The sequence below is a fragment of the Equus quagga genome, chromosome 12 (assembly GCF_021613505.1).
Source record: "Equus quagga isolate Etosha38 chromosome 12, UCLA_HA_Equagga_1.0, whole genome shotgun sequence".
NCBI lineage: Eukaryota > Metazoa > Chordata > Mammalia > Perissodactyla > Equidae > Equus > Equus quagga.
In genome coordinates this window covers 6338786-6360517 of record NC_060278.1, presented here as the reverse complement: position 1 = coordinate 6360517, position 21732 = coordinate 6338786, and the positions used below count along the sequence as shown (strand labels likewise).

Sequence of the window (21732 nt, the reverse complement as noted above, 5' to 3'; positions counted from 1 at the left end):
TCAAAACCTGGTTCTGTCTCCACCTTCTGGAAACATACTTGATTTTTTTTTCTCCTCTCCAGTCAAAATTAATTAGTCTTGTGAAGGCTGACATGTACTTGAAATTGTATTAAATCCCTAGCAGGGATACTTAAATTGTGTTAGACTACTTTTATATTAAATAAAAGACTTCACTGCATAGTCAAGGAGCATAGTAATGTGTTGTAATGGCTAAGGCCTGGCCTCTGGTGCCAAACTGCACAATGGTAATTGTACTTACTAGCTGTGTGATCCTGGGTAAGTTATTGACTTTCTCTGTGCCTCAATTTTCCGAGCTGTAAAATTGAGAGAGTGCTATAGCACCTGTCTTGCAGAACTTGAGAAAATTGATTGAGCTAAGACACGTGAAACACTTAGGACAGTGCTTAGCATGACGTGCTCAAATATCCACCACCGTCAGCAACAATATCATGAGTAATTTTATTCTTAGACAAGTAGAAAACATTTTTTTCTGTTGGAAGCAGAGGGAGGAGTTGAAAACTTTTAGTTGGGTCTTAGATTTCTAAAATATGAGGTATTTAGAAAAAGATAATTTAAAAGACAGTGCTCCAGTCTCACTAAACAATTTGACGTTATTTTGTATATAGGTTTAACTTACGCAACATTGCACGTACATATTTCAGAGTATTAGCTTTGCTAATAGAAACCTGAAAAATGAAATTTAGTGAGAAATGGAAGCACTTTTAAATCCGTCACATTCATAAAGCAGCATTATTGACCACTTTGTGCAATCGTGAACTCTCTTTCATCTTGCTTCCTGGTACTTCCTGTGCCTCCCAGCATTCTACCTTGATTTACTAATTCCCTATGGGCTTGTTTTGCTCCTCAGCCCAAGTTGAGGGCTGTTAGGAAGACTGTGTGAGATTCTTGTATGTCTTACAGGCCTATGTAGGATACCCTGTGCATCACAGGCACTAAGTAGATGATTTGCTAATGAATAAATCAAACTAACTTACTGAAATAGTCAATTTCTTAATTTTTATTTATTTATTTCTTTTGGTGAGGAAGATTGGCCCTGAGCTAACATCTGTGCCAGTCATCCTCTATTTTGTATGTGGGATACCCGCCACAGCATGGCTTGATGATCGGTGTGTAGGTCCATGCCCAGGATCCAAACCTCTGAACCCCAGACTGCTGAAGTGGAATGTGTAAACTTAACCACTATGCCACCAGGCCAACCCCCATAAAATTTTTAATGTGTGAAAGATAACGTTTGTGTGAAATGTGTTGTCACAAAGATAATTTTAGCACAGAATCCTGAGCTAAAATCTGTCTTGCTCGTCCCATCAGTTTTTTCCTTTTTCTAATAGGGTTCTATATCCAGAGGATTTAGGTAACAAGTGAAAATTGGTGGCTAAGTCCTGTTTCCTGTTATCTAAATTGTTGCTCTGGGCAAAGTGCTTAACTTGTGTTTTGTCTTTATTCCATAGTGGCATAATACTAGACTGATTAGGAAGAACATGTAATAATATTACAAAAATTTATCTGAAACTAAATAGTGCTATAAAGAATAGAAAAATTAATAAGAAATGTTTATTGATTTAGCTGTGTATGAAGCGTTTTTCTAATTTTTATTTGTCTGATGGAGGAGAGTAATTTTTGAAAGGGTCTTACCTTTGCTCGTAATAGATGTGTTTTTCATTATCTGTATCTTCCATAATGGCAGTGTTTTGTTTCTGTGCAGAGTCCTTTAGTCTGAGTACCTGTGTGTTCCTCAGTCTCTCACTTCTTCTATCAGCCGGATTAGACCAGGGTGTTCCTTGGTGATCAACAGCTCCCAAACCTCTGGCTTCAGAAACATCACTGTCATCTCTTGCTGGGGCCATGTGGCCAGAGCGGGTCAGCAGGGGCCCTCTAGTATACCTCTCAGACACCGAGGCTGACCGCGGTTTCATCACCCGTGCTTCTGCGTCACTGAGGCAGTGGAAAGGCAGCGTGGGGAGCTGGGCGCTGGCTCTCAGCTTCTGCCTGCAGGCGAGGCGGGAAGCCTCTGCCCACATTTCCTTGGCTAAAGCAAGTCACGTGACTGCTTAACCTCAGAAGGGCAGGAAGGCAACATCCTCCTGAGTGTGAGAAAAGTGATGCAGCATGTTTGGTGAATAGCTTTAACGTGTCACATTCTTGCTCTTAGTTCACAGGTTCTCCAGTTTTCTGGCTCTAATTTCATTCCTCGGATCCATTATCCTCTGGTGTCATTTTCACTTCTGTTACCTCAATGACTTTATTCTTCTCTCATTTATCATATTTAATATTTTAAAAATCTCGTTATCTCCTCCTGAGTGTTTCTGACCCTTCCTTTGCATCTGAGTCCAACATACTGCTGCACGTATGTTCTGACACTACTCCTGTTGCCTTTCTTTTGCCACCCCGAGGTTATTTGACCCCAGATAAGTCTTTCTTTTCTGATCCTGCTTACTCTCGATAGAAGATGCTTGTTCTTCTTTGCTTTTCTGTTGAACGGCTAGATACTGTATTTATTGGTTGCCCTTGTGTGAGTTCCTCCTTCCCACATACATTGGTGCGTGCTTGTGTTTAAAAATACAATAGGCTAGGGAAACAAAAGTTATAAAGATGTTATAATAAAGGTGCTAAGCTAGATTTTTGAAATTTTAATGTTTTTAAAGGAAAGCCATTTTTTATTCCCTTTAGTGTAAAAGTTTCCTAGTAAATAGAAATCTGTCTAGATGACAGAAATCACTAGAGAAAATATAACATGTTTATTTGCAGGAATTGTTTGTATGCATGCCTCATTGGTATACTATTTTAATCTGTTTTTTTCTAATTGTAAAATAGTAGTTACAAAAATGTATAATATCTCTCATGGGTCCATCACCCCTAGAAATAATTAATGTAGATAGTTTAATGTATTTTATTCTGGATTTTATCCTTTGCATAGAGAAATGCTTTTTTTTAAACAAAAAAAAATCTTTATAGATTATAACTTAATCTACACAGATTATAACTTGATTTTTTTTCAGTTAATAGTGTCTTAGCAATTCAGTCTGCCGCATCCTATTCGGTGGCTGCAGAGAGTTCCATTGAATGAATGTACCATAATTTACTTAACCAACCCTCTATTTATTGGACAGGGTAATATCTTTTTTTTCCTTTTTTATTTTCAACTATGTTAGGAAGTATTCTTCAGTTGTACATAACAGAAACCAACCCAAACTAGCTTAAACAAGCAAAAAAAAAAGAAGTAGAGCAAGCATGATAGAACCCAGGGTCAGGAATGCGGGCTAGTCTTAGGAAAGGACTGGAACTAGGACGTGTAAACTCTGAGGAACCTATGAAGTGTTCTCTTTCTCCCCACATATTAGCTGTATTTATCTTTCTTTCACTCCCCTCTCCCCACTGATTTTCTTTACATTTTCATCCTCTTGGTATAGAACGTGGTGCCCCAAAGCTTCTGAGTTGTATCTTTCAGCCACAAGGTGCTTCTGAACCTCAGTCCCAATTCCTAGTAGAGATGTCTGGATGAGTGAATGGTACGGTCCCACAGTGCTTAGTCAGCTGCCCACGCCTGGTCCACTCAGCGGGGAGGAGGGGCCTGTATGTCCGTGATAAACACTGTTGGGGCTTGAATCCTTTCAGTAGGAATGAGTTCTGGAGGAGGCGTGGTTGAGAGTAGGGAGCCTTGTTAAGCTACATAGAGCACTCAAAAGGTGTCTGCCACACAGCTAGTGCCGTGGCGAGTGAGCAGCTTTGGACGTCAGCTCATTTATGTAAGTATTCCTTTGGGACAGTTTCCTCGAATTTTAATAGGTGGTCAAAGTATTATGCATCTCAAGTTTCAGTGGAAACTGAAGTTGTCCAAAAAGTATGTCCCAGTTTATCCTCCCTCTGCCGGTGTATATGCATTTTCCTGCACCCAGCGGTGCTGGTCCTGTCAGCCCTTTTGTCTTTGCCAGACTGATAAATGAAAGATCTCATTGCTGTTGTAGTTTCTTCTTTAATTTCTGTAGAAAACAAGAACATCTTTTACTATGTTCCTTTTTTTTTTTTAGAGATTGGCACCTGAGCTAACAACTGTTGCCAACCTTTTTTTTCCTTCTTCTTCTCCCCCAAACCCCCCCGGTACTTAGCTGTGTATTTTTAGTTGTGAGTCCTAGTTGTGGCATGTGGGACGCCGCCTCAGTGTGGTCTGATGAGCGGTGCCATGTCTTCACCCAGGATCTGAACCGGTGAAACCTTGGGCCTCCGAAGCGGAGCATGCCAACTTAACCACTTGGCCACGGGGCCAGTCCCACTATGTTTCTTATATTTTTATTTCTTCTGTTAATTTCTTATTCAAATCTTTTTTGCCCATTTTTAGAATTAGGTGGGTTTTTCTCCCTTTTGTTTGTACAAACCCTTCATAAATTAGGAGAATTACCCCTTTATGTGACATATGTTTTATTGTCTTCCTTTGTCTTTTATCTAGTAGTGACTATGTGCTTTGCTTTAAGATGGTTTTAGTTTTTATGGAATCATTTCTTCTTTTGTGTCTTCTGGAATTTTGTGTCATGCTTAGAGAATCCTTCACTATTCTGAGATTATAAAAGCATTCACCCATTGTCTTCTAGTACTTTACTGATAAAACTTTTTGCACTTAAGTCTTTGATCCATGTTGAATTTACTTTGGTTTTGGGACTAATATAGGGTTCTAGTTTATTTTTTAATGGCCGCCTGACTCATTTGTTGAATAGTAATTTCCCCCCAATAATTTGCGGAGCTCATCTTATTAAATATTAAATTCCTGTATATAGTTGCGTGTTTATACTGTCTGTTTTCTTCCATCTGATCTATTTGATCTTCTGTTCGATCTGCTGTTCTTGTGCATGTAGCTACTGTGGGTTTATAACATCTGTTAAAAAACAATGGCTAACTAGGAAAGGGCTAATATACGTTCACAGAATTTACAGTCAGTGGTTCTGCGTGTAACAGTACTTTACAATACATAACATGCTATGGTATGTGAGTCAATTAGAAAAAGCCAGTAGCATTTCAAATTAGCACTTTATGCTCTGGAGAAACAAAAGTCAATTGAATATTTTTTAAGTTTGCTTTTGATTATGATTACATGAAGAATTTGTGTGTGTGTGTGTTTTGCCGGAAATGACTTAAAGCATCCTTTTGGAAAAGTTTAAGAAATTCCTTTTTATAAAAAGCTCCTATTTACTAATATTTTTCTTATTCAGACCTCTGGAAATTTTCTGATGGAATTTCAAGTGAAAAATGTTCCTTCAGAAAGAATTGCAACTCAGAAGATCCTCTCTGTGATAGGAGAATGCCTGGACCAGTTTGGCCCTGGTTGTGTGGGTGTACAAAAAATATTAAATGCTCGGTGTCCACTTGTAAGATTCTCACACCAGGCCTCGGGATTTCAGTGCGATTTGACTACTAACAATAGGTATGATCTCTTAAGTTTATCATCTTAAATGTGAATATTATAAGGTATTAGCATGGTTTTTCTTGTGCAGACATTAGTGGCTTCAGACTCTTAGATATGCTTTACTAATAATTTTTTAAAAATTTGAATACTTGTATTGCAAAGTAGGAAATCCTTTTTCTTGCACTGTACATATCTGTTGATCTTTTGGTGTTCCTAAATAAAATGTTAGGATATTGTGTTAAAATGTTAGCATGCCTAACTAACATCATCTGAGAAGAACTGTATTTCATTGCTCTTACTTATGTAGCCTGATCACAACATGAAAGTACCCATAGTATTTAGTTTTCTGTATTTTCTGTATAGAGTCTTCTAGGCATTCTTAGGAAGTAACATCGCCACTGGAGTTTGACTTGCCCCCACGTAGAGTCAGCTTTGTGTCTTAAACACATGTGGTGTTTGCTTAGGTCAGACAGTGGTCTAAGCAGCTGAAGACTGCATAGTTTTTCTTCAGCATTTTTTCATTTTCTTATCCTAGCAACCTGTTTGCTTGAAAACATGGAATGAAAAAGACAAGTTCTTTCATACTCTGGTTACTTTTGTTTGGTTCTAAATAGGGAAAACTCAGTTGAGGAGTTTGTTTATTTTTTGCTGAGGAAGATTCGCCCTGAGCTCATGTCCGCTGCCAATCTTCCTCTTTGTATGTGAGCCGCCACCACAGCATGGCCACTGACAGACAGTGGTGTGGTGTAGGTCTGTGCCTGGGAACTGAACCTGGGCTGCTGAGGCAGAGCATGCTGAACTTAACCACTAGGCCACCGGGTCTGGCCCAAGGACTTTATTTCTTAACTCTAGTATTCTCACTATATGCATTTGATTTTACTGTATTGTCTGTTAAATAACCATAATTAAAAATAGATTCAGAAAATCCAACCTAGAGCAGTTTTGATTAAACTCAAGTGTTCACCAACAAGTAAGTGCTAATAAGCATTTCTGAATTTCTCTCAAGTAGCCATGGAGTGAAAATATATACTGCGTTTTCAGGCCAGCCCTGGTGGCATAGTGGTTAAATTCTTTGCAGTCCTCTTTGGCAGCCCAGGTTCATTTCCCGGGCACGGACCTACTCCACTTGTCAGTGGCCATGCTGTGGAGGTAGCTCACATATCAAAAGAGGAAGATTGGCATAGGTGTTAGCTCAGGGCGAACCTTCCTCAGCAAAAAGAGGGAAATTGGCAACAGATACTAGCTTAGGGCAAGTCATCCTTAGCAAAAAAAAAAATAAATAAAATACAAATATATATATATACACACACACACACACACACATACACACTGCATTTTCTTTCATTATTACATTTCTTTATACTATGTAAAATAGAACAAAATGACATTTATCTGTGTATAATATTGTTATTTTCATTGTCTTCTTGGGACAGATTTTAAAAAATTTGTTTTAATACACTTCAAGTTTTAATACTCTTGCATTCTTTCTTTATAGAAGAAGCAATTTACACTATTTGATACTTATTTTTCAGCTTAATTTAGCTTCATTTACATATATAAAATATTTAATCACCATGAATTTCTAATTTGCCATTTTTCTACTCTCTGGAAAGTCAGGAAGTAAATGCCCTGGTGGTGCTTTAGAGACAGTTTGAAGTGGATGCTGTTAAATGATTTTTTGCCCTCTTTCAGTCCTTTGAGAAATTACAAGACATGTTTTGATCAGTAGGAGTTTAATTTTAAAATATTTCTGATTAGTAATTCTTTGCACTGTAACATTAGGACTAGGAAACTGACTGAAAATAGACTCTGAAGTTTTATTTGTTAACAGACACTTTATCTTCCTGGATTTGGCTTTTATAAGTCTTAGACTTAAGTAATAAAGAGTACTTATGTGGTGTATTTAAGTCACGTTTAGGAACTTTGATTTAAAAATGCTAGGTTTTAGAACTACATTGTGATTGTCAACATTTAAAAGAATTTCTTAATTGTAATGAATGATATTCAGTCAGTTACATTAAATTTTATGTTGGAAATACATAATGCTTTTGATTAATCATTGTATTCTGAATACTTTCAGATAGAGATATAGTAAAATATTTAGATATGTTCCAGGTATGTGTTTTGTTCTACTCTGGGATCATAATTTGAGGGTTTGAAATTTTTTTTTTCTCTTTTGAAGGATTGCCTTGAAAAGTTCTGAACTCCTTTATATCTATGGTGCCCTGGACTCTCGAGTGAGAGCCTTGGTGTTCAGTGTCCGATGTTGGGCTCGAGCCCATTCGTTAACGAGTAGTATTCCTGGTGCTTGGATTACAAATTTCTCCCTTACAATGATGGTCATCTTTTTTCTCCAGAGGAGATCACCCCCTATTCTTCCAACCCTGGACTACCTGGAAAACCTTGCAGGTAAGACTAGGAGCAGTCTGTTCTCTCTTTCTGATGTTTTGAATGAATATAATTACCATGTGTTATCAAAGCTGTGTGTATTTGTTTGTTAGTCATATAATTTGTCTTCTGTATTTTTAAAGCCTTTGAATCTAAAATTTAAGTGCTTTTTGTTTTTGGAACACCCACTAGGGGACATGAAAGCAGATGATTTGCAAAACAGGCCCTTAGACTTTTTTGAGAGTTCTGTCTTATTTGTGTCAGTTGGCAAGGTTGTTTACACCTCTTATGAGATGGCTGGAGCCTTTCCCTTAGCTGACCAAGCTTGGAATGACCTTGAAAAAGAACATACCCCAGATACAGCTTTTGATTGGATCACAGCTTCCGAGATGGCTTTCCAAATCTGAATCTACTTCCAGATTCTCTAATAAGATGCTAAAAACTGTTTCTTGATGTTTTGTGATCCTAAATGTGGTTTTTACTTGAAAGTTTATAAGCAATCTTAGGTGAATTATTTTAAAATTAGTATGCTATTCAATTTATATTATAAGTAAATGGAAATTTTGATGGATGCTGGAGGGGACACTAAAGTATTATAGTCCTAAATTATAAAAGGAAGATAATTCAGGGATACACTCAAAATGTGTATACACTCTATCTTTTTTCTACCCATTCTAAATATTGCTTCTGGATAGTTCTTTTAAAAGATATCCTTGAATCTTGCCTGTTTAGCATAACCTTAAAAGGGATTTTATTCCCTACAGGATAAACCTTAAACAGTTTACGAAGCTTGGTGTCTAAGACCTTCACCTGTCTAGCCACAACCCACTTTTCCAACGTCTTCTCCCACTGTTTCTCTCTGTGTGTTCCCACAGTCCAGCCAACACTGTGATTACTCTTATAACATTTCATCTTGGCTCCTTTCTTCACACTGTCTGTTTCTCTGCCTGGAACGTGCCTTCTCTTCTCTAATTCTCTCTTCTATGCCACTTTTCCTTATAAGCCAAATTAGAAGTAATCTCTTCTTCCCTGTGAACACTGTGAAGTGTTGGTACAGCTTGGAATTGAGCTTTAAAGAAGCCCAGATGGATAGGTTAATGGAAAGTAGGAAGTGTTCAGGGAGGTGGAGCGGTGGTCATGAATCTGTCTCCCTTTGAGGATGAAATAAAGGGCAGCACCCGTGCCTGTGCTCCTCTCATCGTTGGGTGCTTCCATTCACTCAGTATTTCTTGGTTGCTCCACTGTGTGTCAGTTGTTGTTTTTGTGCAGCAGGGATATGGGTGATCGCAGGGAACTCAGAGTCTGCTAGAGGGGTGGCCCGCGTAAGCAGAGGATGTGGGTAGATCCTCACCAATAAGCAACCTGTAAATAGCACTTCCTTCAACCCCTGCTCTGTGCCCTGATGCTTAATACTGCTCTCATGGAAACCATTTTGAGGAAACATCATGGAGCTTTTGAAGTTCAGAAGCTAAGAAAAAGTAGAAGCTGGAAAAAGGAGGAAGAAATGAGGCAAGTTTATGTTAGGGGCAGCCTGCTCCTACCACCTTGATTGCGCTCCTCCAGCCTCACAGGTGCTGCCACTCCTGCCTGGGAGAGCGTACGCTGCCTTCTCTCCTGAACTCTGCTCCGCACCAATCCATCTTTAACTGACTGACCGATTTTCAGAAACTCAAATCTATTTGTATTATTCTCTATCTTGAAATCCTTCAGTAACTTCCTAGTGTCTTTTTTTAAATTTCCGCTAATTATTTTAGAAAAAGAATATGATTTGTGGACAAATTGAAAATGACGTGTTGAGATTTTTATTCCAAATCTATTTAAAAACAAATTTAAATTTATTCCCATCTTATGGCATCAAAACAGACAAAACTAGTTTTGGAATTCTTTAGTTTTCTACTTAAAAATCCCAGTTGGTTGTTTAGAAGTTTTTGTGTTAGTTTTTAAACATGGTAAGAAAAACTTTCAGGCTGTTTTTGCAGTTGCTTCTCTGCACATAGCACATTGTAGGCCTGAATTGTCAATAAATGCAAAGTAAATTTAATATAATTGTTGCTACTTTTTTGTCTTTGGTTTTTGAAGTTCTAGAGATATCTTGAATTTTGTGTACAAGAATTTTTCATAGTTGATGTCTATTAAGGAGGTGGTGAAGGTTATTTTGAGGAAAATTTATCAAAATTTTTTTCTCACTCATTTATGTATTTTTCAAAATCTGTGTTTTTTATATTTCCTCATTTTAATCAGTCATCCCATAGTGATGTGTGTTTGCCAGTATATGGCTGAGAATAAAAACGGTGTTAAACTGTGAAGCAGTCAAAACCATCTTGGGTGCTCTGTGATTCATCAGCTAAGTGGCTTGAGTCTAGGGTACAATCATTTCCTTTCTTCTCAGTGTGCCTCTCATTTGATATGCAAATAGAGTCTATCAACTTGTTTTTAAAAATAATATTTCGTTTGTTTGCTTTCTTGCTTGTTTGTTTATGAATAGAAGGCAGCATGAATTTCTGGAACACCCTCCAGCACTCTGGGACTTTGTCAACCACTGTTTGGAACCTAGAATAAGTTAAAAAGTCCAGACTCTTCTGTGTTGTATTTAGGGCCCTTTGCAATCTTCCTTTTCCTCTTCTCCATTCATTCCTCTGTGCAAATCAGCAACTTCAGCACTCTGAGCTCCTTGCTGATGCTCAGGGTTTGTGCTTTTTCTTGGTTCTGTGCCTTTGCCTCCACGAGGGCCTTCTCCTGCCCCCCTCCTCTTTGTACTTGGAGAACCTCTTCAAGATTAAGCCAGGGAAGAGGGGAGACACACCCAGTCCAGGATCTCACTTGTTAGGTCTTTCCTGGCTGTCCCCCTTCCTCCCAGGAGGTAGAGCTCTACTGGCTTCAGGCCCCTGGGACACACCTGTTACACTGTGTGCTGCTTTGGTCTGCCTCCCTTGGCCCAGCTTTTCTAGGGCAGCTGTCTGATTCGTTTCTGCGTCTTCCATTCGTGACATGGTATTGGGTCCATAGTAGAGGTTCAGTAAATAGACTTCAAATGATTAGACGAACATTTTAAAGCTGAAGGCCCTTTGCACTGAGCATGATGGCAACTTTCCTATTTTGGTTACTCTTGAATTTCTGTTTCTTTGTTTTCTTAGAATCTCCACTGCTATCCCCCGTGTGTCGTGTTTTCCATCCTCTTTTGCCTTTGCTACTTTGTTATATTTACTTCGGTGCCTGGTGCTTTTACATAGTGTTCTCCTCTTATAAACAGTTTGATTGGAGCTTTTTCGTTTAGGATCCCTGTTCTTCCTCTGACGAATTAAAGGTTTGAGGAAGAAATGACTGGGTAGCATCTGTAGCAGATTTGGTGCACAGACTCCAGCATTGAGGAGAGCTTTAATGGGTAGTTCTGTGTGACCCAGTACCAGTTTATTGGGTGCTAACTCCGTGCCAGGCTCTTGGCTAAACAATTGCATGCATCATCTTATGCAGCCCTCCCAGCAGACCTGAGGAGGCGGTGTTAATGTTTTCACTTTATAGGTGAGGAAACTGAGGCTTTGAGAGATTATCCACGTTTCCTAAGGTCACAGTTAGAACATGCCAAAGCCCGAATTCAAATCCAAGCATTTTTCAGAGCTTATACTTCTTTTTTTAGCCAGAATATAATACACGTAGAAGTACGTGTATATATATTGATTTTCAAAAACTGAACACATCCACGTAAGCACCACCCAGATTGAGTAAGGCACCTAGAAGTACCAGCTCTTCTCCCTTCCGGGACTGCATACCGTCCCCACCCCCAGCCTCTTCTGACAGCACAGATTCATTTTACGTGTTTGTCTCTCATGTTAGAGGCATCGTGTGGTAGGCACTCTTTTGCATCTGGCTTTTTCCCTCTGCACATTATGTTTAGGAGATTCATTCATGTTGATAGTGTATTTGTGGACCATTCATTTCCGTTGCTATGTAGTATTCTATTATGTGAATATGCCCCCCAAAATTTTAAATTCTGTTTTTAATGGTCATTTAAGTAATTTGTAGTTTGGGATTATTACAAGTAGTGCTAGTGTGGCCATTCTAACACATTTCTTTTGGTGAACACAAGTACTCATTTCTGTAAGGGAATGGAATTTCTGAGTCTTAGGATTGGGTATATCCAGCTTTAATAGACACTGCCAAACAGTTGTCCAGAGGGTAGGCTCCCACAGGCCTGTATCCGAGTTCTCCTTGCTGTCCGTCTTTGCTAGCACCGGGTGTCATCTTGTTTATGGTAACTATTCTGAATACATGTGTGCTGGCAACATGGTGTATTTTTTCTTTTCTCCAATGACTAAGGAAGTTGAGCACCTTTTCAAATATTTATTAGCCATTTGGGTATTTCTTGTGAAGTTTCTGTAAGTCTTTTGCCTGTTTTTCTATTAGATTATCCATTTTCTTATTCATTTGTAGCAATTCTTTATATATTCTGCGTAAGAGTCCCATGTCACATATTTATGTGTATGTATATCTATATATGAGATATATGCACACTGTGCTTCCCTTTTCACTCTTAGTGGTGTCTGATGAAAAGAACTCTGGTTTTCACAGTTCAGTTCTGTCAAAGTTACAGACGCACATAGTTTGAATAGAATATTCTACAAACTTTGTAACAGTAACTTGCCCTCTGAGCCTGTGCCTCTCCCTGTAGGCAACTGCTTTTAACTCTTTTAGTTGATTGATCTGTTTGATATTTTAAACTATCTTTCCAAAAGAAAATGCTTGAATTGCTGTTTCTTGACCTTCAGCGTTGGGCACCATCTATGTCTTCCCATGAGGGAAGGGGAGGAGTTAACCCTTTGCCTTCTGTAGCCCCCACCACGCCCACATCCTTTCCTTCCCTCATATTCTAAGTATAGCTCTCCACGCTTCACACTGTTCTACTACGTAAATGCTATTCGTATCTGATCCATAGAGTAAACTAAAATTAACTTCCTTTTCTGCATAACTTTTTTGTTTTTTGGAGTTTAGTAGTTCTTAATACTATTTATTTTCTTGTTTGCTTAGTTGTTTATGTACTTTATGTTAATTGACTCTCGAACTTGCTACCGGTTTTCTAAATAAATCTTTTCTCAAAATAGAAGCATCAGATATTCCATTAGTTAATTTTTCTTCACCTAGCCTCTGTTCTTTCCAAACAGTTGTTCATTTGTTTCTTTTAGTCTCCTGTTAGAGCCTTCCGGAGGTGTCTGATCTTTGAATTTCTGTTCATGTTTGAGTTAGAAACTAAAAAGCTCATTGGAATCTCTGAGTTTAGCTGGGGCTTGCTGACTGTGATGTTCATTGTAGGGTAACCTGGCTGGACTGCTTTGTTGCGGGGAACTTTAGATGTCACTATCTCTGGGTCGTTTCTCTTGGCTATTCAGATTCCCCAGAAATGACTCTCTTAATTTTTTTTTTCCTGGAGGAAAAGGCCTGGTTACTAGCATGCAGAGAACCTTCGGCACATACTTGTGGAACTGTCTTCCCACCCTCAGCTATGTCTTGCATCTCGGTCCAGACAGCCTTTCTTTCACCTTCTTCAAAATAAACCTCAAGTTTCTGTCAGAGAGGAAGAGACCTAGGGAGTCTGCTTCTTTAGCCGTCAGGCTTCCAGCCTTGGTCTCTCCAGTCAGACGTGGGGCCTCCAGTTGCTGAGCCGTTAGGATCTCTGCCTTGTACATCTGGTTTCTTCTTGGCTTTCCTTACTGCTGGTTTAGAATTCAGCGTTTTTCAGATCTCCTAAGTCATTGCTACTTGTTCATCTGTTCTTCAACCTGAAAAATTGTTGGTTGCTCTTATGTCTTCTATTCTCCACCTTTAAGATTTTCTATTATTTTACTGTCGTTTCAGTGGTGTTTTGGGAGGGTGAGTATTTAGGCAGCCTCAAAGAGGCTTAGTGTTAGTGCAGCAGGTGGCATGGTGGGAGGAGCAGGGAGGACTTCGCCTTGTCTGTTGATTAGCATGCGTGATTCATAGTAGAGAGCCTACATTCTAGATGCACACTTGTGAAGAATGAGTTCCATTCTGAAGTCAAGTAAGCTACAAGGTAATAAATAACGCTGCTTTGAAGGGTGGGTGTAACCATGACACTTAGACTCTTCACAGGGTCAGTCAGATCCAAATATGTGAGAGGCAGTTGCTCGGATGTGCATTTTCTTTTTTTTTGATTCTCCCCAAAGCCCCGTAGTACATAGTTGTATATTTTAGTTGTAGGTCCTTCTAGCTCTGTTATCTGGGACGCTGCCTCAGCGTGGCCTCATGAGCCGTGCTAGGTCCAGGATCTGAACTGGCAAAACCCTGGGCTGCAGAGTGCGCCATCTTAACCACTCAGCCACAGGGCTGGCCCCTGGATGTGCGTTTTCAAAAATCACTGGCTGGGTAGATTAGAAGGAAGTAGAATGGCAGTTTGCCTGGCGTATAGCACCCGCCACCCCTGTGTTAAAGAGTTAGCCTGCACTCATTAGAGCACAATCACCTGTTGGCTTCTCCCATTTAATTATTACTGAGCCATGGCATACTGGGAAGAGTGGACCTTTTAATAATTATAATAGAAGCTGAATGTAGTTGGTTATAGAGCTTTTAGCTATTCAAGTTTAGTTCTAGTAAACTCTTCTTATAAATGTAGGACGTGTTATAAAGGATTAGTTGCCAAAGGAAAAAAAATAAGCCTTCATATGAACTTGACACCTGTTATGATGTCTCTCATTCATATCCCTGTCAACTTCATATTGTTTATTAGAAATGCATGTGGGTGGCACAGTGTTGATTTTGGCTCTTTTGACCAGAAGGAAGAACCTACATAATTACACAACCTATAGATCTGATTATCTATACTGCAGCCCCTAGTAATCTATATGCCAACTGTTGCCAGTGTGATCTTTGTAACAAATTATGAGTTATTGTAGTACAATATTAGTTCCCTGAAAAATGTGGGTAAGTTTATCAATCTGCATATGTCTGTGAGGACGTTCGTTACTCAGTGAATTTTTTTGTCGTGTGTATCATGCTGAAAAATAACCCATGAGAATCTAAACGTTTCCATAGGAGGCAAGAAAAACAAATTTAGTAAATACATAACCTTAATTTTTCATGTAGTTTTTAACTTCGTTTAAGGTGAAGAAAAATGTCATCAGGTTTCTATTACAAGTTATTAAGATGCATACATTGCTCTTTTCTTCACAACTGAGAGAATTTGTATTTACTTAGTAATTTTGCTAGTGTTTCATACAGTACTTTTAAGAAGAAAGTGCCAAAGGAAGAAGAAAAGAGTGGTAGGGTGTCGATATATGTCTGAACAGGTTGAGAATCAGTTTTCTAAGCCAACACTATCCAGCAGAACTTTCTATGATGACGGAAATGTTCTGTATCCGTGTTGTATATTACAATAGACACTAGTTACCTGTGGCTGTTAGGCACTTGAGATATGTTTAGTGTGACTGAGAAACCGAATTTTTAATTTTTGGCCACATGTGGCTAGTGGCTGTTACATACGTATTTTAAAAATTATTTTATTGAGGTCATAGTGGCTTATAATGTGTAAATTTCGGGTGTGCATTATTATATATCAGCTTCTGTACAGACTGCATCGTGTTCACCTCCAATAGTCTAGTTTTTATCTGTCACCATGTATATGTGCCCCTTTACCTTTTTTGCCCTCTCCCCACCCACTTCGCTTCTGGTAACCAGTAATCTGTTCTCTTTGTCCATGTGTTTATCTTCCACACATGAGTGAAATCATGCGGTGTTTGTCTTTCTCTGTCATGCTTATTTTGCTTAACACAATACCCTCGAGGTCTGTCCATGTTGTCAAAAATGACATGATTTTGTCTTTTTTTATGGCTGAGTAGTATTCCATTGTATATGTATACCACATCTTCTTTATCCATTTATTGGTTGATGGGCACTTAGGTTGCTTTCATCTCTTGGCTATTGTGAATAATGCTGTGATGAACGTAGGGGATGCATAAGTCTCTGAATTGTTGACTTTATGTTCTTCGGATAAATACCAAGTAGTGGGATAGCTGGATCTTGTGGTATTTCTATTTTTAACTTTTTGAGAAATCTCCATACTGTTTTCCATAGTGGCTGCACCAATTTGCATTCCCACCAGCAGTGTTTGAGGGTTCTCTTTTCTCCACAACCTCTCCAACATTTGTTATGTCTTGTCTTTTTAATTATAGCCATTCTGACAGGTGTAAGGTGATATCTCATTGTAGTTTTGATTTGCATTTCCCTAATAATTAGTGATGTTGAACATCTTTTCATGTGCTTGTTGGCCATCTGTATATCTTTGGAAAAATGTTCATATTCTCTGCCCATTTTTTGATTGGGTTCTTTGTTGTTTGTTGTTGTTAAGTTGTGTGAGTTCTTTATATATTTTGGAAATTAACCCCTTGTTGGATTATATGATTTGCGACTATTTTTTCCCGGTTGGTGGGTTGTCTTTTCTTTTTGTTGATGGTTTCCATTGCCTTGTAGAAGCTTTTTAGTCTCATATAGTCTGATTTGTTTATTTTTTCTTTTGCTTCCCTTGCCTGAGTAGACATGTTATTCAAAAAGATACTGCTAAGACTGATGTCAAAGAGTATACTGCCTATATTTTCTTAAAGGAGTTTTATGGTTTCAGGTCTTACATTCAAGTCTTCAATCCATTCTGAGTTAATTTTTGTGTATGGTGTAAGATAATGGTCTACTTTGATTCTTTTGCATGTGGCTGCCCAGTTTTCCCAACACCATTTATTGGAGAGACTTTCGTTTCTCTATTGTATATTCTTGGCTCCTTTGTCAAAGATTAGCTGTCCATAGATGTGTGGTTTTATTTCTGGGCTTTCAGTTCCATTCCATTGATCTGTGTATCTCTTTTTCTGCCAGGTCCATGATGTTTTGATTACTGTAGTTTTGTGGTATATCTTGAAGTCAGGGATTGTGATGCCTCCAGCTTTGTTCTCTTTTCTCAGGATTGCTTTGGCTATTTGCAGTCTTTTGTTCCATATACATTTTATAGTGGCTATTGTGTAGTAAATGTATAGTGCTATTATGGTATAGATGTTGTCTGGGTGATAGTGTTAAAGAAAAAGAAGAGAGAGAGAAAAGGAGGGGAAAGGCTTGACAGCTGGGCTGTTCGTTAGGTTTGAATGCCTTAGAGATTTTGGAGAAACAAAGATGGCCCAATCTTAAATCAGAGGATGATTTTTTCCCTGTAAGTTTCTGTACTGTCTGTTAAAAACTGTTCTAGTGAAGAGCGACAGTTGTAGAGACAGTCTGTTTTTTATCACTGTACGTTCCTAGAAATATTTTATTTTAATGTGGATCTCATTTTTCTATTGAAAATTCGTTCCTGAAAGAAAAGACATGACAGCTAAAAGAGCATCAGTATAATGTAACTGGCGCTGTGTCACAAAAAGTGTAAACTGTTGACAATTTGACACAGTGAAACATATGCCCAGGCCCCATAAAAAATAGATCTAAGTGGAACTGTATATAAATTCTTCAGGGTACTATAAGTTGTATAGTAGAGCACATAAAATTTGCTGTTAAAACTAATATGTTAGAATCTAGAATAATTTTTGAGAAATTATGTCAGTAACCCAGGGCTTAACAACAACAACCGTATAACCAAAACCACAAGACAAGGGAGACAGAAGTTTGAAGGAACCTCATTTATCTCTTTTTAAATTTCTCTCTAGTGATTATAGGTAAGTATTCAAAATCAGCAGTCATTAAGATTAGTGGTCATGTGCCTGCTATACGTCAGGCACTGTTGTTGTGGACTAGACTAGGAGAGAGAGGCGATAATGAAAAGGACAGTGACCTTCGTAGTCCCAGACTAGGGAGGGCCGTCGACAGCATGCATCCAATCAGAATGTGGTCAGGTAAGTGCTAATGGAGCGTGGGACTGGAAGGAGGGGGCACTGGCTTGGGACAATCAAATGCTTCTGGGGAAGGTGGCCAGTGATTAGACTTTGGAAGAGTGGGAGTGTGTCTGCACATTGTGCCACGGAAGACAGATTAGAGTGGGCGAGGGCTTTCATGGTGGCTGTGGATTTATCAACAATTAGGGAAATAGGGAAACGGTTACCTCTAAAGATAGGAATACCATTAGGAAACGTGAATGCTTAAGTCCAGTGTGCTGTTGAATTTGTCGTGCTCAATTCCAGTTGCTCTAGAGTGCTGCATTTTAGAAATTACCCGAAGTTTTTCAGAACTCTTAGAGCATTCAGTTAGTAGCATGGATGAATTGTTGAGAGTAAATGCAGAAAAAGGTGGTAAGAGTGGAAATGGAGACTTTCCTTAAATCTTATTGATCAAAGGTAGTGTCAAGATTTGCGTTGGTGAAAGATGGAAGCTATTTACGGTTTCATTTGTAACTGGTGAACTGATTACCTCAAAAGATAGAGTAGGAATCATTGGGTTATTGATCGACAATTTTAATATGCTAATGTAAATGTAATGTTAATTTCATGGTAGTATAATTAGTCTCAAATCTCTCTCTCTCTCTCTTTTTTTTTTTTGCTGAGGAAGATTCACCCTGAGCTAACATCTGTGCAGTCTTCCTCTGTCTTGTATATGGGTTGCCACCACAGCATGGCTGACAAGCGGTGTAGGTCCACATCCAGGATCCAAACCTGTGAACCCAACCACTAGGCCATGGGGCCGGCCCCTCAAATTTTTTTAATGGAATTTTAAATATTAGCCCTAAGTATCATGTAACACTAGTAATAGGACACATTAACATGTAACTTTGATTTATTTAATTATAGATTTCTTTTCTGAAGTAGAGAATATCTTTGAAATTTAATGTGAAATATTTTTTGTTTCTGTTGATTTAAGATGCAGAAGATAAATGTATAATAGAAGGCCACAACTGTACATTTATTCGTGACCTGAACAGAATTAAACCTTCGGAAAACACAGAAACACTAGGTAGGTATTTTCTTTTTCTTTGTTCCTTTTTGGATTGAAACAGACTTTGCTCTTATTTTCCTTGTTTTATTTTCTTGCAGAATTACTACTGAAAGAATTTTTTGAATATTTTGGAAATTTCGCTTTCAATAAAAATTCCATAAATATTCGACAGGTAAATAATATTTTAATATTTGGTTATTGGGTATCTGGTCTCCTGCTGTACTAATATTTAATTAAACTGTCTTCAAGCACTCTAACAAACGTTATTGCATTTCACCTCTGCAGTAACAGGTAGTAATAAGGAGGCCGAGGCCGAGAGGAGCTGCAGAGCTTGACTGAGCTCAGTACCCTGGCTATCTGCAGGAGCACAAGCCAGCTCTTTCAACGTGTGCCTTTGTCACTATGCCATGGCACCTTTCTCCTCACTTACTACTAATAAGTAATACTACCGTGTCCTTCCAGACGTGGAACAGATTTTGAATAATTTTCTGGAAAGCATAATTTTACATACAGTTCTTTTAAAACTGGATTTGTGTTCCTATAGAAGAAATCGGATACATAGTCCCAGAGATAGATTTTAGTAATTCCTTCAGTGTGATCCCTTAGGATTTAATTTACTTAGGCAAGTGAATTTATGATTTTGGTTCATCTGAGTAGCTGGAATGATAGACATTTTCAGTCAGAGCAGAACCCTAGGCGAAGTCTGTTTCCGTGTGGCGATCCTTGAGCTCGCTCTCTGGGTTTGTTCTGGTTTGCCTTTGGGTCCTTAGTTACAGCTCTTGTAAGATTGGCTTCGTCTAACACATACTCAGATACTCTTTTTTGTTGTTTCTTCAACTCTGCTTTGTTCATTCTTCCCTCTTATCCTGATTATAGAGGTTTTGTTAAAAAAAGTGTGAGGACGGGCCAGCCCTGTGGCGCAGTGGTTAAATTCCCACATTCCACTTCAGCGGCCTGCGGTTTGCCAGTTTGGATCCTGCGTGCGGACCTACACATCACTTGTCAAGCCATGCTGTGGCAGGTGTCCCACATATAAAGTAGAGGAAGATGGGCACAGGTGTTAGCTCAGCACCAGTCTTCCTCAGCAAAAAGAGGCTAATCTTCCTATAAAAAAAAAAAAGTGTGAGGAAGGGAGGGAAGGGACACGGGTCTGGAATGCAATCTAGAAGAAAAGGTCACCGAACATATGAAGTTCTTTATCCTTTCTGTCCCCTTCCTCCCAGGGCTCAGAGATGAGGACAGGCAGGACCCCTGCCAGCAGTGGCATGAGAGGAGTGAGGGAGGAAACAGGTGCTGCTCACGTGGGAGCCCCTTGACCATTGGTTTTGTAGCACGTGATAACCATCTGAGAGAGGGAAAGCTGGTCTGGGCGGATGGATCACCGCTGTTCATGTGGCTCGTCGCTGTAGCTTTTCTTTCTATTTCTGTGAGGCGTCAACCTGGCAGTGCCTTATTTAAGTTGGATCTTTAGGAAAGTAATAGGAAACTTTTAGTGTTTTAAAATGAATAATGAATGATCCTTTGTTCCTTCTCTTCCTTTCTCATTTCATACTTGGGAAACATTAATTATTGTAAGGCTTCGAATTTTGTGTGCTTCCATTCCCACTGTAATAGGTATATTTTTAGCAAGTCTTAAAAATAAGTGTATCTTCATCTTATTTTCTGCCATTTTTCTTTTTCGTTTTTTTTTCCCCTTCCCAGCTCTATCCTGTTAGGTCAAAATTAGTTATTTTAAAAATACTTTTATTGGTTGACTTAGTCCAGATACCTCTCATTTGAGCAGTGACATCATTATCCATAGCTCATAAACCTAATTTATTTTTCTCTAAAGAATACTCATAAAACTATAAGGGGAAAAAAAATCAGAAGTACACATGCATATATACACAAATGCATAACATGCACGCATACCCAGTCCCCTTAGGAAAGAAATTCTTTACTCTGTAAAATTAATGCTAGTATTTTACATGTTTTTGACTTTGTATTAAGCCAAACTGTTTTTATATCTGAGCCCTTCGTATATTTATACATTTTTTTCTTCTTTGTAATAATCTGTAGGGAAGGGAACAAAACAAACCTGAATCTTCTCCGCTGCACATTCAGAATCCTTTTGAAACTTCTCTCAACATCAGCAAAAATGTAACTCAAAGCCAGCTGCAGAAATTTGTGGATCTGGCCAGAGAGAGCGCCTGGATTTTACATCAGCAAGATAAAGATCGCCCTTCCCCGTCAGGGAATCAGCCCTGGGGGCTGGCGACCCTGCTGCTCCCCTCTGTAACAAATAGTTTGTCTCTTGCCAAGAAGAAGAGGAAGAAGCCTGCAAGTGAAAGAATTAAAAACTTGTTGGAATCCATAAAAAGTAGCGGTGCAGAAGGTCCCACGGACACCAATGGGAAAAGGACAGTTAGTACTCAGGCCTGATGGCTGCACCGTGGCTGCAAGAACTGGCTTCCTCCTATGAAATGATCTTTGGACTGCCTTCACAGATGTCAGCTGCGTCTGGTGTTGCTTTCCTGATCTTCTCATTGCGCCCTTGACTTGGTCTGACATCCCGGGACATTTTCAGTCTCAGCAGTCTGGTACCCGGTGGCGTTTTTTTAGAACGCAGCCATGAGGAACAGGTGAAGGAGGATCATAAATTGATAAACTATACAAAGCGAATGGTAAAAATCAGTTTTAGACTCAAACCATTGTTGATATCCACATCAGTCCCTGCGTAGAAATCCTTTGAAAGAACTTTAGGTATACGTGTGTAGGCAGTGAAGACAATAAACCCTCACAGTTTGGTAGTACCCTTTAGATGTGTTTTTGTATTCTTCAAGCAAAGTACTCTTATTCATTTATAAATTAAAACAGGTTGGTACTGATTTCCAAAAATATTTGTATTTTTAAAAGATAAGAATGCAGACACTTCTAACACTACATTCTAGGTATTCTAAGCCAGATATATAAAAATATTGGTACATTGTATTTTCAAATATGATTTAGTTTTGTTTTTAGTGTCGTCGAGTAGATTCTGACATGTAGCA

The 21732-nt window shown here is 38.8% G+C and overlaps 1 protein-coding gene across 1 annotated transcript in view; it reads left to right on the top strand.

Moving 5' to 3' along the window:
- MTPAP (mitochondrial poly(A) polymerase) overlaps positions 1 to 21500 on the top strand; it is a 31219-nt gene extending 9719 nt beyond the window's left edge. Inside the window, exons 5-9 of the mRNA XM_046679881.1 lie at positions 5220 to 5431; positions 7596 to 7822; positions 18629 to 18721; positions 18802 to 18875; positions 20762 to 21500. Coding sequence (XP_046535837.1) covers positions 5220 to 5431; positions 7596 to 7822; positions 18629 to 18721; positions 18802 to 18875; positions 20762 to 21124 — 969 coding nt within the window. The 3' untranslated portion in view covers positions 21125 to 21500. The remainder of the gene's footprint in view (positions 1 to 5219; positions 5432 to 7595; positions 7823 to 18628; positions 18722 to 18801; positions 18876 to 20761) is intronic.
- The last annotated feature ends 232 nt before the right edge of the window (positions 21501 to 21732 follow it).